Source organism: Camellia sinensis, chromosome 12 (assembly GCF_055761805.1).
Source record: "Camellia sinensis isolate YWXY chromosome 12, ASM5576180v1, whole genome shotgun sequence".
NCBI classification, from domain to species: domain Eukaryota; kingdom Viridiplantae; phylum Streptophyta; class Magnoliopsida; order Ericales; family Theaceae; genus Camellia; species Camellia sinensis.
The window spans coordinates 95,948,612-95,965,457 of NC_138972.1; the positions used below are offsets into that span (position 1 = coordinate 95,948,612).

The 16,846-nt window shown below is 34.5% G+C and overlaps 1 protein-coding gene and 1 long non-coding RNA gene across 2 annotated transcripts; both read left to right on the forward strand.

Moving 5' to 3' along the window:
* The first annotated feature begins 495 nt into the window (after positions 1-495).
* LOC145804221 (uncharacterized) lies at positions 496-15,678 on the forward strand. Its single transcript, XR_014345847.1, has 4 exons — positions 496-858; positions 5,659-5,737; positions 7,942-8,020; positions 14,420-15,678. It is a non-coding gene; the product is annotated as an uncharacterized LOC145804221 (long non-coding RNA).
* LOC145804220 (protein FAR1-RELATED SEQUENCE 5-like) lies at positions 9,957-12,029 on the forward strand. The gene is made up of 2 exons (XM_082897946.1): positions 9,957-11,145; positions 11,233-12,029. The coding sequence occupies exons 1-2, from the start codon at positions 9,962-9,964 to the stop codon at positions 11,387-11,389; spliced, it is 1,341 nt and encodes a 446-aa protein (XP_082754072.1). The 5' UTR covers positions 9,957-9,961; the 3' UTR covers positions 11,390-12,029.
* Positions 15,679-16,846: the final 1,168 nt, after the last annotated feature.

The following is a 16,846-nucleotide window of genomic DNA, read 5'->3' on the forward strand; positions in this document are numbered from 1 at the left end:
GTTGGAAGATGGATATTAGGAGAATCAACAGATTCATTATGTGTAGTATATGTATCAACATCAGCATAAATATTAGGAATATTAGGATCCATAATAATGTAAGTAAAACAATATATAAGAATTAACAATTAATTTAAATAATGTGTAGATATAATGAGTAAAAAATAATAATTAATATATGTGCACAAATAATTAATGGAAAAAAAATGAGTAGCTAATAAATTTAATTAAACTAATTAATGTTACCGACTGGCAAATGTGATACAGAAATTAGCTTCTTCTGATAAAAGTTTATTGTTGCATAATTGCAATTGTAACTTAAGGATGACACTTCAAAATTAATTGAGAGTTGAGAGAGATTGAGAGAGTTTAAGAAAGAGAGAGAGAGAGAGAGAGATTATTTGTGAGATTTATTTTGGAAAATGGAGGATATTTATAATAGTTTGAAAGAGTGAAGTAAATTTATAATATATATATATATATATGGGAGCTGTTAAGATGTGCACCTCAATAAGATGTGCACATCATATACACATATATTTTAAGCCATTAGATTTTCACAAATAAATCTCAGCCAATGAAGAATTTGATTTGGAATATTGGCAACCCCTTCAACCGGTTACTTTTTTTTTCAAATTGTTTCAGTTTTTTCCCCAAACCCCTCTGTTTTGGAGACAGCACGCAGACCCTCCGTCTTCGCCCTCGAAGACCATCACTCGAAGGCCATCCCTGCGAAGACGACCCACCATCGACTTCGCCTGAAGGGAGACAGCACGCAGACCCTCCCTCTTCGCCCTCGAAGACCATCACTCGAAGGCCATCCCTGCGAAGACGACCCACCATCGACTTCGCCTGAAGGTATGTCTCTCTCTCTCTCTCTCTCTGTAACTTTTTTCTCTCCCCCTTTCTCCATGTCCATTGTATGAAACCCTAGACCGCCGCAATCCCTTTCTTTGAAACTGTGAGTCCACGTTTGTGAACTCACTGGGTTTGTTTATAAAAATAGGAAAATATTAGGTTTAGGTTTTTTATGTTTGTTTGCTTTGATAGTTGTTTTGATTCCCTTCTTCGAAATCCCCTTTTGTTAACCCCCATTTCCTGTATCGATTGTTGCTGACACAACCTTATCAGTATTTTGGAGAGGTTAGCTAAAAGGTTAAATATATTGTTATTTGATTTTCTATAACTTTTTATTTATTTATTATGTATTATGAATCGTTTGTCATAATACATTATTTTTGAAAAATTTGATTTTATGTCAATCAGGCTTGACTTTGAACTTTGCATTTAGGGCCTAGGAGGTATTTGTGCTTAAGTGTGCCTCACACTTTTACTAACATTGATTTGAACTCGTAGTAGATTCACTAGTAGCCTTGCTCCTCAAATTAATTATGTCTTGTTACTCATGCAACAAATCATAAAAAGTTGGTGAACTCTCTCAATTTCCCTTGCATCATTGTCTCCAATCAAAATAGAACTCCAATACACTAATTTTTTAACCTTGAATCAAGTACAACAACATTTCTTGTAATATCATGTATATTGCCCGATATTTTTTTGACCACCATTTTTTATGCCATTGATTTAACTGGCTCAATAGAACAAGAGAGCCATTGAGACAATTCCATCCTAATCTCATATATATTTGGAAAACAAACATTGGTTATGGGTTTTTTATGTTTGTTTGCTTTGATAGTTGTTTTGATTCCCTTCTTCGAAATCCCCTTTTGTTAACCCCCATTTCCTGTATCGATTCTTGCTTCCCATTCTTCAAAGTGCCCCTTTCACGTTTGTATATATAGTAGAAGGATTGCGAAGCTCATATCGTGAGAAGGATTAGCTATGGTTTTTGCTGCAAAGAGAGAACCTGAAGAACATAGACAACATGACCACAATATGAAGAGAGATTGAACACAAAATACTTAAAACCTTTGAGCCAAGAAAGGTGAAGTGTTGTAAGAGTTATCCAATTTTGGGTATTTATAAGATTTATGAGAATGTTGTATTGGTTCAAGGAATCTTCATAGTCAGATTACTTGGTATGACAACTATGAATGATTATGTGAAAATCATTTATGCACTTGGATTTACTTTTTGATATCCTTAAAAGCTAGGAATGTTCGTGGAAAAGTCTACTTTTAGAGAGATTTTGTATATTTCATGACAAGAATAACATGCGCGACAATGAAATTTTTGAAAATTTAAGCCTTAAATAGAAGCCCACAACACAAATTAGGCTAAGGACATAGTAGCAGTCCTTGAATTCAAAAAACTATGGATGTATTCAAAGTTGTTGTCTTCTCATTTATTTATTTATTTACTTTCCTTTTGTATGTAACTTAGCCTCTTTTTCTTTTTCTTTTTTAATTGTTTTCTAGTGGTAATCTGCTTTGCAAGTTGTCAAAAAGGTAGACCTACTTGGATTTTTCAGAGGAATGACACATTGACTTCTTGAGAATTTAGTTTAACCATAAAATGAACATACATGAACCTTTTATCTCAAGTTGGTGATAAGTATCTTATTCAAAAGTAGTACTATAACTGTTTCTAGAAACATAATTTAACACTTCAAATACTTTCTACCCACAATTGTGCCCTCCATTTACCATCGCATGTTTGTGTTTGCTTTTTGATTATTTGTATCGATTGTCAATGTAAAGAGTGTTTTTTTAGTTGTTTGCACATATTATATGCATAGTAGAGCCAAAGGCGACATTAATTTTCATGATGATGATCACATCATAATGAAAATTTTATGTTAGCTATGAAATTTGGATTTATCAAGGAAAGGGAAATATTGAAACAAATAAATATTTTTGACTTTATTTTCTTCTTTTCCTTTTCTTTTCCTTTGTTGGCCTCCACATATAATCAATGATCCGAACATAATCTTAAAGTTTTCGTATTTGTATTTGCATATCCTGCATTAAACTGTTTTAGGAAGTAAACTTGTTTTTGCCTGAGAAGATGGTTATACTTGTATATTTTTTTTACATCTTCTTGAATATACAAGTTATGAAATTCTTAAGTTCTATTTACAATAAAGTACCCAAAACAGTGTGTCAAATCTGTTACAGAAAAAAAAAACACCAGATTAAGAAGGGCCTGCCATTATTTTATTTTATAGTAGGTAGAAGGGCCTACTGCTAATATACATATAATTTACAAATATGTGTTTTGTGTCTAGATGCATCACCATATTTGTTGCAAATTAGTTTTCTTTCTTCATGTGTTAGTTCAGCATTGGTTCACTGTTAAGTTATTAAGATTAGGACTCTAAACCAACCGAGTTGACCTAATAGTTGACTTGAGAACCTAACGAATTTTAAATTGTATTTAATTTAATAAGTTGGTCACAACCCATTGTGATATTCAGTTATAACCCAACGTGGTGTTCATCACGATTCATTATAGTGACTTTCTTTTTAATAAAAATGGTATTTGGAGGATTTTGACCATTGTGATATTTATTTTTTCATGCACATTCACAATTATTGACCAGTACCACATGTTGTTAATTCTTTGAAGGATCTCATCATGCTTCATCCTTAGACAACATAACTCCTCCTGCAAGAGTTTTGCTGAGGTTCTTGATTTGGCATTTGAAAAACAAGACAAAAGAGAATTAGGAGATGAAGAAAATAATAATGCTGCACTATGAGAAGGAAACTCATAAGTTTGCCATAATTCACAAGGAAATTCACTGTGCTCCCTTAAAATTTTAATTCATATAAAATTTTGTCTCATTTTTCATCTCTTTTACACTAAATATAAAATTTAGCATTGATAATCGATATGTCTATACAGTATCTATCAGCTCCGATTGCTTTCGCCTTAATAAAAAGGATGTCAAAATATGAATTGAATCGGTTTAGGTTTTTGATGTTTGTTTGCTTTGGTAGTTGTTTTGATTTCATATATATATACATATATACACTTCAAATTTGGCTTAAGTGTGTGAAATCTGATTTGTGGGTGATTGAATTTTGTACTCATGTAACTGATATGAGACTGTAATTTTTTATTTGTTTATTGAAATCTGTTATGTTTGTAACAATTACTCTTGTGCTGGCTTGTTTTTCCTATTAGAAAGAAAATTACAGTGGTTTGGGATGTATTACCTTTAGCAATTGTTTGGGAATTGTGGAAAGTGAGAAACGAATGGATTTTTTGATGTTATTGTGACTTAGTTGAATATCCATTTAGTTATTTTTGTTTTTTTTTTCATCAAAAGCGTTAAAAAATTATCTGAAATTATTTCATTAAATCTCATGAAGGGAGAGTTATTTATTTTAGCAAATTGAGAACCAATACAGTAAATCAAAATTTCATGGGAAAAAAAAAAAGAAGAAGCATTGGAGATGGGCCTGATCAAATTTGATGAAAAGGGGAATTTTGGATAAGAGGAAGGTGTTTAAAAAGATTTTACTGAAAGGATTTGAGTAGTTCATATAAAATCAAGTTTTTTTTACTCAAATTTGAAATCAAATTAGTTGAAAGAATTGGTGAAAGGTTGGAGATGCTCTAAAATGGTTTATGAGTTACCTTGGAGGCGATGAAATGCCAAAATTTGATAGGACTAAGGCCTACATTAGAAAATCTACAAGGTATTAACAATATAATAAAAGTTATGAAATGATGAGATTTTTAACAGTGTATGAGGACACCAATGTCTTACAACTATTTTTGGGATTCTATGTTTGAGGAGCAAATTATTTGTGCAAAGTTCATAGAAATTTAATTTAGCTACCAAGTTGTTATGATTTGAACTTGTAATTGACCGTGCAAAAGTAAAAATAGGGATATCTATAACTAGTGGTGTGATTTGTAGAACGTGTGTATCTTAATGTGTTGAAATAAAGTAGCAAGACGGATAGTTAAAAAGTAAGTTTGTGATGATCGGTATAGGTTGCTTGCATTAGGCTAGGTAGACAAGCATGCATTGTAGGCATAAGATCAGTCTAAGTGTGATGCTTGTCTTTTATACGAGCCTTGCTTCTTGGGCTCGAGCCTTTGTTTTTTTAAGCTGCAAGGTTTTCTTGTAAGCTGCATTCCTTGATCTTCGAAGTGAGTCTTAATCCATAAGCCTCAACAGCCTTTTAAATTGATTGTGACATTGTTTGAAAATAGAAAAATATGTATTAACAGTGAACATGGAGGTAATGCATCTTTTGATGATATGGCTAGCAAGGTAGGCAATAGAAAGCGCGCTTGCCTAGTAACATCATAATCATATGAGCATTTTTTTTATGGGATCATCCACTTCTTTGTTCCACCATTTAGTGTTGTAAAAAAATGGCATGAATTAAAAATTGTCTAATTTCGTCTATTTTCGTTTCTATTCACAATTCCTATTCAAATTCAATATTCAAGCATAACCTATCAGTACTTATTGTTTAATTGACTCGCATTACATGGTGTACTAAACTATTAAATTTTGTCATTTTTCCCTTGTTTTTCCTTTTTGCCCATAAATGCAAGATTCAAATACAATCTAAAGGTATTTTTGTTTAATTGACTCACATGGCATGGGGTACTAAAATCTGTTAAATATTTTTCGTATATAGATTCTTTCTTTTCTCGCCATAATCATTACTTTCCTTAACTATTGTCTTCTTTACTAACTCAATTTCGATGTTTTGTTTTTGTTTGTCATAGGTCCTCAATTACTCCATCTTAACGTCAAAATAAACCTATACCTCCGACATCCCTTCCTTCGTAGCGGTTGCATTAGCAGGTATGCTTTTTAATTTATTTGCTGTTAATTAATAGGCAGGGCACTGGCGGGTGTGCTATTTTATTTATTTGCTTTTAATGAATAGCAGGGCACTGGCGGGTGTGCTATTGTATTTATTTGTTTCATTTTAATTGATATTAGGGTACTTGCTTCTGTGTTTTTGAATTTTTTTTGCTTTGAATTGGTAGCAGGGCACTGGCTGGTGTGCTTATTTATTTGTTTTTTTAAATGAATAGCAGGGCACTGCCAAGTGTGCTATTTTATTTATTTGTTTCATTTTAATTGATAGTAGGGTACTTGCTTCTGTGTTTTTGAATTTATAGCATGGCACTGGCTAGTGTGCTTATTTACTTGTTTGTTTTTAATGAATAGCAGGGCACTGGCGGGTGTGCTATTTTATTTATTTGTTTCATTGTAATTAATATTAGGGTAATTGCTTTTGTGTTTTTAAATTTATTTGTTTTGAATTAACAAACAACACAATTGACCCCTAGCGACAAATAGCATGAAACTTGTAGAACATAATGGCCTCGTTTGGAAAGTGGCTATTTTAGTAGGCCATTTGGCTTTCTGGCTATTTTAGTAGGTTATTTCAGTTTTGGTGTTTGGGAAGATGAGATGAATTTTTAGTTGGGTTCTTGTATTGGAACGTGTGTTGAAATGATGTTTAAATTTAAAATGACAAATTTGTCCCTAACTTTTTATTTTTTAAATTGATATAGAGGGGCAAAATGGTAATTTTCCCATTGATGTATCAATTCTGGCTGTGACAGTGTAGGCACAGCCTACACTGTCCAGCGCAGTGCCTTTTTTTTTTTTTTTTTTTTTTTTGTTTCTCCAAAAAAACTGTGAACAGTGCCACTTTTTGGCTTATTTATCAAATGAGGCTATAATAGCCTCGTTGGCAGCTTCCTAAACAGCGCCAACGTTCTGTTTTGAGGAGAAAGGATAAGAGGATTTGTACATACACCAGAAAAGTCAGGAGTGACATGGTTCAGGATGTCCTCAATGACTTGGAGATTGGGCTTGGCATAGACATCACGCCCATCAGGCGAATGGGTTCCCTGAATTTGCTTCATCATGGCACTGTCATCAGATAATGACATCCGACGGACATTCTTGGCCAGTTGCTGCATTATGGGCTTCTTTTCCATTTTTTTGGGAATTAAGAAGGCAGGATGGGGATAAAATGGGTTTTTGTGTGGTTTTGCAGTGGCTCAGGGTAAGCTCTACATAAGGACGAAAAGTTGGAATAAATTCTATAATTGAATCATGTTATACCTTGCTTGCCATAGGGTTTAAATTTTGTTAAATCCATGCTTGTCAGGTGGATAGAGATGTAAGAAAAAGGTAGGCCCATGATAACATTGTCTTTACAGAATTTAAGAAGAGGTTTCCCAAAAGATTAATGTTTAATGTTCCCTTAAGCCCTTTTTGAGGTAATTTGATTAACATTAACATGTTAGTTGATAAAGCTACCAGAAGGGTAGGTTTGTGCTTTTTGTTGTGACAACAATACCATGCTCAGTCACTGCTCATGGATATGTTTGGTTTGTTTTCAAATTTTTTGGGAAAAGAAAAAGTAGAAAACTAGTTTGGCAAACTTTTTCTGAAAACAAAATGTTTAGAAATATCATATATTCATTTTTGAAAACCGCTATCACAAGTTTTTGAACTTTGTCATGACGGAACAAACGAAAACAAAGTAACACAGCGGAATCACACAAGAATACAAACATACGAGTGGTTTGTCTAAAAGCCTACATCCACGAGCAAAAAACGACAAAGGGTTTAACTATCAAAAGAAGAGAAATTATAATGACCGACTGTTTCTATCAAAAGTCATTTTTGTAGCAAAACTTCTGTTTAATCTCATAACCCTAATCCTCAAAATAACTCATAATATATATTATGATTGAATGAAACAAGAATCAGGTCAGAACTAGTAAGCCCATTAATTGAGTCGTAAGCATCGCCAATAGGTCATAAGCACAAATTGGATAAAATAACCTACAATTAGACTTTTAATTGAGTCGTAGACTTTTATCTCTGTTATTGCTTATGCAGTTTGTTAAGGTGAAAAGATGTGCAAAATAATATTTTTCGTAGATAGATTCTTTCTTTTCTCGCCATAATCATTACTTTCCTTAAGTATTGTCTTCTTTACTAACTCTATTTCGATGTTCTGTTTTTGTTTGTCATAGGTCCTCAATTTCTCCATCTTAACGTACAAGTAAACTTATACCTCCTCCATCCCTTCCTCCGTAGCGGTTGCATTAGCAGGTCTGCTTTTTAATTTATTTGCTTTTAATTAATAGCAGGGCACTGGCGGGTGTGCTATTTTATTTATTTGCTTTTAATGAATAGCAGGGCACTGGCGGGTGTGCTATTTTATTTATTTGTTTCATTTTAATTGATATTAGGGTACTTGATTCTGTGTTTTTGAAATTTTTTGCTTTGAATTGGTAGCAGGGCACTGGCTGGTGTGCTTATTTATTTGTTTGTTTTAATGAATAGCAGGGCACTGGCAGGTGTGCTATTATATTTATTTGTTTCATTCTAATTGATTGTAGGGTACTTGATTCTGTGTTTTTGAATTTATAGCAGGGCACTGGCTGGTGTGCTTATTTACTTCTTTGATTTTAATGAATAGCAGGGCACTGGCGGGTGTGCTACTTTAGTTATTTGTTTCATTTTAATTAATAGTAGGGTAATTGCTTTTGTGTTTTTTAATTTATTTGTTTTGAATTGATAGCAGTGCACTGGCTGGTGTGCTTATTTATTTATTTGATTTTAACGAATAGCAGGGCACGGGCGGGTGTGCTATTTTATTTATTTGTTTGATTTTAATTTATAACAGAACACTGGCAGGTGTGTTTGTAATTAATTAATTTTATTTTAATTTATAGTAGGGTACTTACAGGTGCTTTTTTATTATTGGCATATAATTGATAGCATAGCACGGACTGGTGTGCTTATTTGTTCATTTTCTATAAAGAAGTAATAATTGGTAGCACAATATTGGCGGGTGTGGTTTTTTTGGTTTATTGTTTGGTTTTAGTTGTTAGTAGGGTGCTTGCAGACATGTTTGAATTTTTTTTTAAATTGATTGCAAGGCACTCGCAGGTGTGCTATTATATTTATTTGTCCTGGAGATGTAAATTATAGCAGCGCAATGGCATGTGTGTTTTTTAGTTGACTTGTTTCGTTTTAATTGCTAATAGGGTACTTAGAAGTGTATATACAATGGATGAACCTGAAAGTAGTAGGCCTGAAGAGGTCAATACTGAAATTGATGATCAATTTGCTCTAGATGGCAAGGATGATGTTGTTGATGTGAAAGAAGGGTTAGCTTCCCAAACCTATGATAGTTTACGAATGCTTACTAAGGAAGATGTGTTGCAAATGAAATTCAATTCAGAGGATGATGCTTATACTTTCTACAATGCATACGCTAAGGTCATCGGTTTTAGCGTACGAAGAAGTAGAAAAAGAATTACTGGAGACAACAAATTTGTAGAGAGTAGGAAATGGGTTTGTTCAAGGGAAGGTGTAAGAGAAAAGAAATACTTGCAACGTGTGGAACGGGTAAGAACTCCTAGGGCAGAAACTAGACTTTTTTGTAATGCCACATTTCGTGTGCGTTATGACAAGACAGCTAGGAAATATGTTGTGACCCACTTTGTAGGGGAACACAACCATCCGTTGGCAGCACCACACTGCGTCCCTTTTCTTTGGTCGCATAGGTTTGTAACAAGTGCAGACCAAGCTCAAGCAAAGGCCATGCGCAATGTGGGTATGAAAACGAGTCAGATCATGGATTTTATGGTCCATCAGTCAGGGGGTTATGAGAAGGTGGGCTTCATTCATAGAGATTTGCACAATCAATTCCAAGCTGAGCGCAAAGTACAACTCGCAGAAGGGGATGCAGAGGGTGCGTTAGGATACTTGTCAGCTAAATTAGATGCAGATCCATTATTTTTTTTCAAATACAACGTCGATAAGGACAACCGGTTGGACAAGATTTTCTGGGCAGATTGTAGGTCTCGAATGGATTATGCTGCATTTGGTGATGTATTGGTATTTGATACAACTTATCGTACAAATGCATATAAGAAGCCATTTGTAATTCTAGCTGGCGTGAGTAACCATTTCATGACAACTATATTCGGATGTGCTTTGTTGCCTGATGAGACAATGGAGACATATACGTGGGTGCTGGAAATGTTAATGGAGGCCATGGATGGTAAAAGACCCATCTCCGTTGTAACAGATGGTGATAGGGCAATGCGTCAGGCAATCAAAAGAGTTATTCCAAACTGCAGACATCGTTTATGTTCTTGGCATCTGGAGAAAAATGCCTCAACAAATGTCCACATACCAGAATTTACAACTGATTTTGCACAGTTGATGTTGAAGAAATGTAAAATTGAAGAGTTTGACAATGCCTGGGCTGCTATGGTGAAACAGTACAAGTTGGAGAACAATAACTGGGTGTCGGATATTCATCTGAAGCGTGATAATTGGGCTGAGGCATATCTCCGTGGTCACATGTTTGCTGGAATGAGGAGCACTCAACGTGTCGAGGGTATAAATGCATATTTCAATATATTCCTAAACCAAAAGGTTAGGCTGTATGAATTTGTAGCGCAGTATGATAGGGCTCTTGCTAGAATGCGTGTTAATGAGGCAGAAACAGAATCTAAAACAGAGAATAGTTTCCCGGTTTTGACTACGCCATTGAGGAGTTTGGAGAAACATGCAGCTGAACTCTTTACTCGGAAGATTTTCTCATTGTTTCAACATGAAATCAGGAAAGAGGGTAAATTGTTTGTGATGGAAAGAGTTCAGCTTGAGGATCATCGCACCTACCGTTTTGGTGAGTACAAGTCACCAACATGCACGTGGACGGTTGAGTATTTTCCAGCTAATATCACAATGAAATGTTGTTGCTTGAAGTTTGAGTCGTTTGGCATCCCTTGCTGCCACATGATTGCTGTTATGAAATCTGAACAATTAATGTGTATTCCACCGAGTTGTGTCTTGCAGAGATGGACAAGACGTGGTAGGTCAAAGTGTCAACAACCAAGTCTTACCCAAATTTGTAGCACCCTAACACAGACAGCTCGGTTTGGTATACTCAGCTCCTGTTTTAGTGAAATGTCATATTATGCCTCACACGCGGACAAAGATTTTGAAGAGGCAAGGGAAATAGCTTTCCAGCTGACATCGCAGATGAAAAAACGTTGGGCAATGAGAAAAGAATGTAACGCCGAGGCTGGGGACAAAAATATTGCACCCAAACTATATGGCGTTGGTGATCCGAATGTAGTGAAGACCAAAGGGAACCCCGGAGGGACATCTTCTATGGGTAAACCTCCAAAACCAAGGCGGTGTGGGTATTGTAGGTATGGTACTTTCATTGTATGACCTTTTAATATCCTGTTACATGCATATGATTATTAAAATCGTTTATGCATTATTTGCTACTGTAGGAGCATCGGACACACGAAGCGGACGTGTAAAAAATTGGCTTCAAGTAGCCACAGAGAGGGTAGCAACTCAGACAGTGAACCATTCATGAACACAGAGTTGGATCCCCACACGGATGATATCGATGAATTGCCAATTTATCCAAATGATCCAGTGTAGTTGACTTTCATGATGAGGCTTACAGTGATCGAAACATTGTTTTTACAAGGAGACATTAGTGGCTAGTAGTTATGTTTTGTTAATGTCTTAGTTGTTTTAATCTTAGGCATTCTTAATAAATTTCGTAGTTTGGAGAATAATTTTGAAAATAAAGGTGAAAACATTCAAAATTTGTTTGATTGCTGATAAAATAGGGAGTTGCTCATGCCATTACTTTACAAACAATCACTGTTAATAATACCGAACTGTCTCTATTTCTCTTTTGTAGATTTTTTTAATTGTCTGTTTGCTTGGTAAGAAATGGTGGACATTGCTGTTAGGTGACACATAACTATGCTTATAGTGGAATGGTATGGTATCGATGTATAGGTATAATAAGAGATGATGGAGATGTGCATTGTCAAAATATAAACAACTTCATCACCCAACAAAAAATTTAGTAACATGAACCCAACTTGTCATTCAAACAATAGCGTACCATTAAACCAACTTTGCAAATGTACTTCCTTAAAACTAAAAGCATCTAAGAAAATTTTGGACTTGAGGCTGTTGATGCAGTCAAATTAGGACTTGAGCTTATTTGGCTATTTGCTCACACAAGAGATCCGAATCATGGAATAATCTTCATTTTAAAATTTTATTTATATTTTATTTAATTTCATTATTTAAATTTAATATATATATTATTTAATTTCATTGTTTGATTATTATTATTTTTAAAAACAAATTTATTTAAAATTTTAATTAAAAAAATAATGTATATTTGTATTGATATTTTATTTATTTAATTTCTTAAAAATAAATTTATTTAATTGTGTAAAAAATAAAATAAAATAAATTTTTATTTAATCTAATTAAAAATAATTAAAATATTAAAGATATATTTAATATTGCTATTACTTAGTAAATAATTAAAAAAAAATAAAATAGTCTTTTATTTATTTATTCTATCCATTCCATCTAACCAAACGTTAAATTTACTAAAAAAAATTATTTTCAAATATGTAATCTCATAAAAAAATAAATTCAAGATATATATTCAACGCAACCAAATAATCTGGAGATTCACTCAAGTCCTATGATTCTAATACCTGTATCTCTTGCTGCCATTGGTGGCACTACCTCAGTCTGCCATCCTCCCACCGGTGTCGCCCTACTCCGACGCCGTCATCGTCCCACTGACGATCATTCGAGTAGAAGGTGCAGCAAATCCCGATCAGAGCTATATGAGGGTCTCTCTCTCTCTCTCCCCCCTCTCTATTTATGAAAAGCTCATACTTTCTACTTGTCTTGGCAATGCCAAGAGATGATGAGAGACTTCCTACTTTATGCTTGAAAATTTCAACTTTTCTAGAGTAGACTTGATCAATCTGTCTATATCTCAAATGTAAACTGAGAATATATTATATTTAAACTTTCTGAGAACAATAACTCTTGCCTATTCACTTTCTGAGAAAATATCTCTTGCCTATTCCATAAGTCTGATATAGACCTATAAAATGGTTACCCACATCAACCAATTGTACGCAACACATGGCGTGAGACTTGTCTGGTTACCAGTACTTCTAGTGCTCATTCTATGTGCAGCTACTTATGTGGCACTTCTAAATTTCTCTGTGACATTATATCACAAAATTCTCGGATTTTCATGTAGTCGTCTTTTCATGTTTTTGGTGTTTCATGCTATATGCGTCGTTATTGTCAAAAGTTACAGCCCATCATCTACTGATGTACTTGATCCATTCTTGCCTGTCCTCCACTTTCGTTATGGAGTAGAGGAAGAGCACACCGAATACACAGACAGTACCTATGAGGAGCAGAGCAGCCAACACGGCAGCAAGTACAACGACAATTACAATGATGACGATGACAAAAATATATAAGCCATTTATCATGATGACAATGGTAGCGATGGTGTTGTTGGTTAGGATGATGATAAAGACGAATTTAACAATGATTTGGAGAGCAGAATTGAGGGATTCATCGACAAGGTCATAAAAGGATGGAAGGAAGAATTGTTAAGAGAGAATCTTCACAACGGTTATGGGATTAACAGATTTGGAATGAAATACTGTACATTAATGTTCTATAGTATAGCAAGTTTCACTTTTGTGTTTTGTAACTGGTTTTCTATACCTATTTCATTTCTTCTTTTCAAATCTAAACTTCACCTTTTTTGGTTGGGAATTTAGGGTCTACAATTGTTATCTTTTTCATTTTCCTAGATGTGTTCACTTTTAGGGACGATTAAACGTGCACCATTGCTTTGCACCACACAAAAGAACTGTTGTAATTTTTTGTTTTCTAATAAATATATAATAGTTTCTTGTGTTACTTGACCCATCTTAAAGAGTAAATTTTCTGTAAATAAAACGCTCGCCAAACCAGAAACAATCTTTTCAGTTGTTGATAATGTTCCAGCTGAAGTTTCTATTTTTCCCCAAATATGGACGAAAAATGTCCTAACAGTACAGTTAAAGTGACTATATAAGGCATGTGAACACTCCTAAAGTGACTCAGTTCCTTCTGCTGCTTCTGAGGTATGTGAACAGAAAATGGCATTATATTTGTTTTTTATATAGGTGTCTTCTTAGAAGTTTCTATATAAGGGTGCAATTGAGGTTAGTAGTTGAACACACAAACTTAGAAGCTCTTAATTGTATTGGAACACTATTGGATTAAATTTAAATTTGATTGTACTATTGTATGGTATCAATCCACTCTTAGCCGTTAGTGCAATTTGAATGAGATGAACTCTCTTTCAATTTCTGACTGTGCTTTTGAATGAGATGAACTCTCTTTCAATTTCTGACTGTGCTTTTATTACGCATTAATAAAAAGAACTTAATTTCAGAAATAGGAGCCAGCTGGTATTGTTGTTCTGCCAATTTTTTTTTCCCCTGAAGCATGTACTCTTTCTTGTTAGTTCTTATAGCAAGTTCCCATGTTAGATTTTTTGTTTTACTTTCTTATATCTTGTAGTTAGTTTTTGCACAATAACTATTGCTTATCTACTATTTTTTGTGTTAGGCTTCTACTCGGGAATCTGTGGAAGTTGTCCGTGATTATTGGGTAATATTCCTTGATTCAGAGCAGCAACTAATCAAACTTGAAGATGCCACGGAAAAAGACAACAAAAAAACCGAGTAAAGGAAAAGCGGAAGCTCCTCACGTTGACCTTGGTATTTTTGCTAAACGGGCTATTACGGTAGAGCGGGCTGTCAAGTTGAAGGAGTTAACTCATACTGATATTCCAGCAATTGTGGGCCACCTGCATATCCAAAACCTAATCGAACGGGAAGGGAAGGCTAATGTCAACCTGGTACGGGAATTCTTTGGTAGCATACAAAAGCCAACTGATACAGAGAACTTGATTCTGAAAACAAAACTGAGGGGGAAAGATGTGGTGTTTTCTGCGGATTGCATATCAAAATTCTTAGACATTCAGCGACCAACACATGATGACAAAACACAATATCCATACCTTCCTGGTGTTGACCTTCCTAATGAAGCCCAAATTGTTGATGATTTGTACATTGAATGAGTCATACCACAAGACAAGTATCATGTAAAGTTCCTGAAGCCTGACGTTGCCGTTCTTCATCTTATCTTGTGGTACAATCTTGACCCAAGGGGGGTGAAATCCACTTTTGACCATGAACGAGCACTCATGTTGTATGCTGTCCATAATTTCAGCCCTCTAGATGTTCCGAAGATAATTTGGCAAGTTGTGGATTCTGTCGCAAAAGCTAACAATCCACATGCAGCATTACCATTCGGCCTCCTTGTGACTGATATGCTACTTGAGCTTTGTGTACCGACTCGACCAGATGATGAATGGAAGGGGCAGATGAGCCACATAGGTCGTGGAACGTATGGGAAAACACAAGGGCAAAGTCGAAAGCACCGTGAAAGACAAGATCCTACTTCATTGGAGAGCATATCAACTCGTTTGTACGAGGCTGTGTCCATGTTGAACCGGATGGAGTTGCAGCACAAGAAAGACATGAGGAAGGTCAAGTTAGAGCTAAAAAAAATGCGGAAAGCCTTTTGTGGTGAAGATTTTGAGAATTCAACTAGTTCTAATGATAGTGAGCAGGAATCTAATGGGTCCAACCATGATGACAGCCAACAAATGGACACAGACAATGATGGTTGAACAAAGTTTGCAAGGCCAATGATTTAGCTGACACTGTTACTTTTTTTTGCAAACAGTGTTACTTTTTGTCCCATACTTTTGCGAACAGTGTTACTTTTTGTCCCATACTTTTGCGAACAGTGTTACTTTTTGTCCCATCCTTTTGCGAACAGTGTTACTTTTTGTCCCATGTATTTTGAAAAAAAAATTGAAACAATGTTAGGATTCATGGATGGCTTATGTGATGGACAACATTTGGATGGTTTATGTCAACAATATTATTTAGTATGATGCTTCGACATTTTTGATAGACATGTCCAATTATAAATTCTTTTTTTTTGGTTCAAATCCAACGATGTATGTATAGCTTGCTGAAATTTATGGATACCAATTGACTACACAGTTGATACATCGATTCCAAAACTTAGTATGATATTTATGCACGGAATGTGATTAACAACTATAATTCCTTAGATTTCTTAGACGTTCTTTCTTTCTAAGTCGTTGAAGGGTACATTAGGTGTTGCTTACTAGCAAGGAAATGCAGGTCCTCTGTTGCTTTTTTGTAGCAAATACTGTCATTGTTCTTGGTGTTTTTAAAATTTGCAAAGAACTACCTTTGCGCGCCTTCTAAGTGGGGAGATGAAATGAATTATCACTTTCTCTGTATTAACAATATATTTTTTATTTAATTTTTTTTTGTATTGTTCATTTTATGTGTTTTCTTAAACGTAAAATTTAGAAAATTTATTAGTTATTTTGTTACTCTGCCAAGGACTAGTCCTATTACACTCTTGTCATTTGAAATGTGTACATGATAGTATTCACTAATGGCACAATTTTAGTTGGACATGAACTGATTAAGCAACAAAAATTATTTTGTACTATATATGTAGCAATGCATGGACTCGTACTCCAGTTTTTAAAACAGTTTCCCCACTAACATTTGGTACATGTGTGTAATTTTTGATGGATTGTAAATGTAACAACCAAGATTAATGTGGTACAGTTAAATATCACAAATAGTTTCATCACCCCAATCTTGAGCAACAATATAAATTCCATACAAATTGAAACCCAAAAAATAATATGTTTTTTCAATCGTCCACAAAATACTACCAAACTGGGTTACTTTAGTCATCCATGTTTCTTCAACCATCTAATATGTTCATAATTGTGAATAAGCATAGTGGCAAAAGTACGGTAAGGCGAATCAATCTTTTTCAAACAGCCATGTTTACAATCAAACTTTTTTTTTCCTTGTAACCTTCCGGAGCCTAGAGTACCTGTTACAAAAGAAATTGCATTCAGTAAGTAAT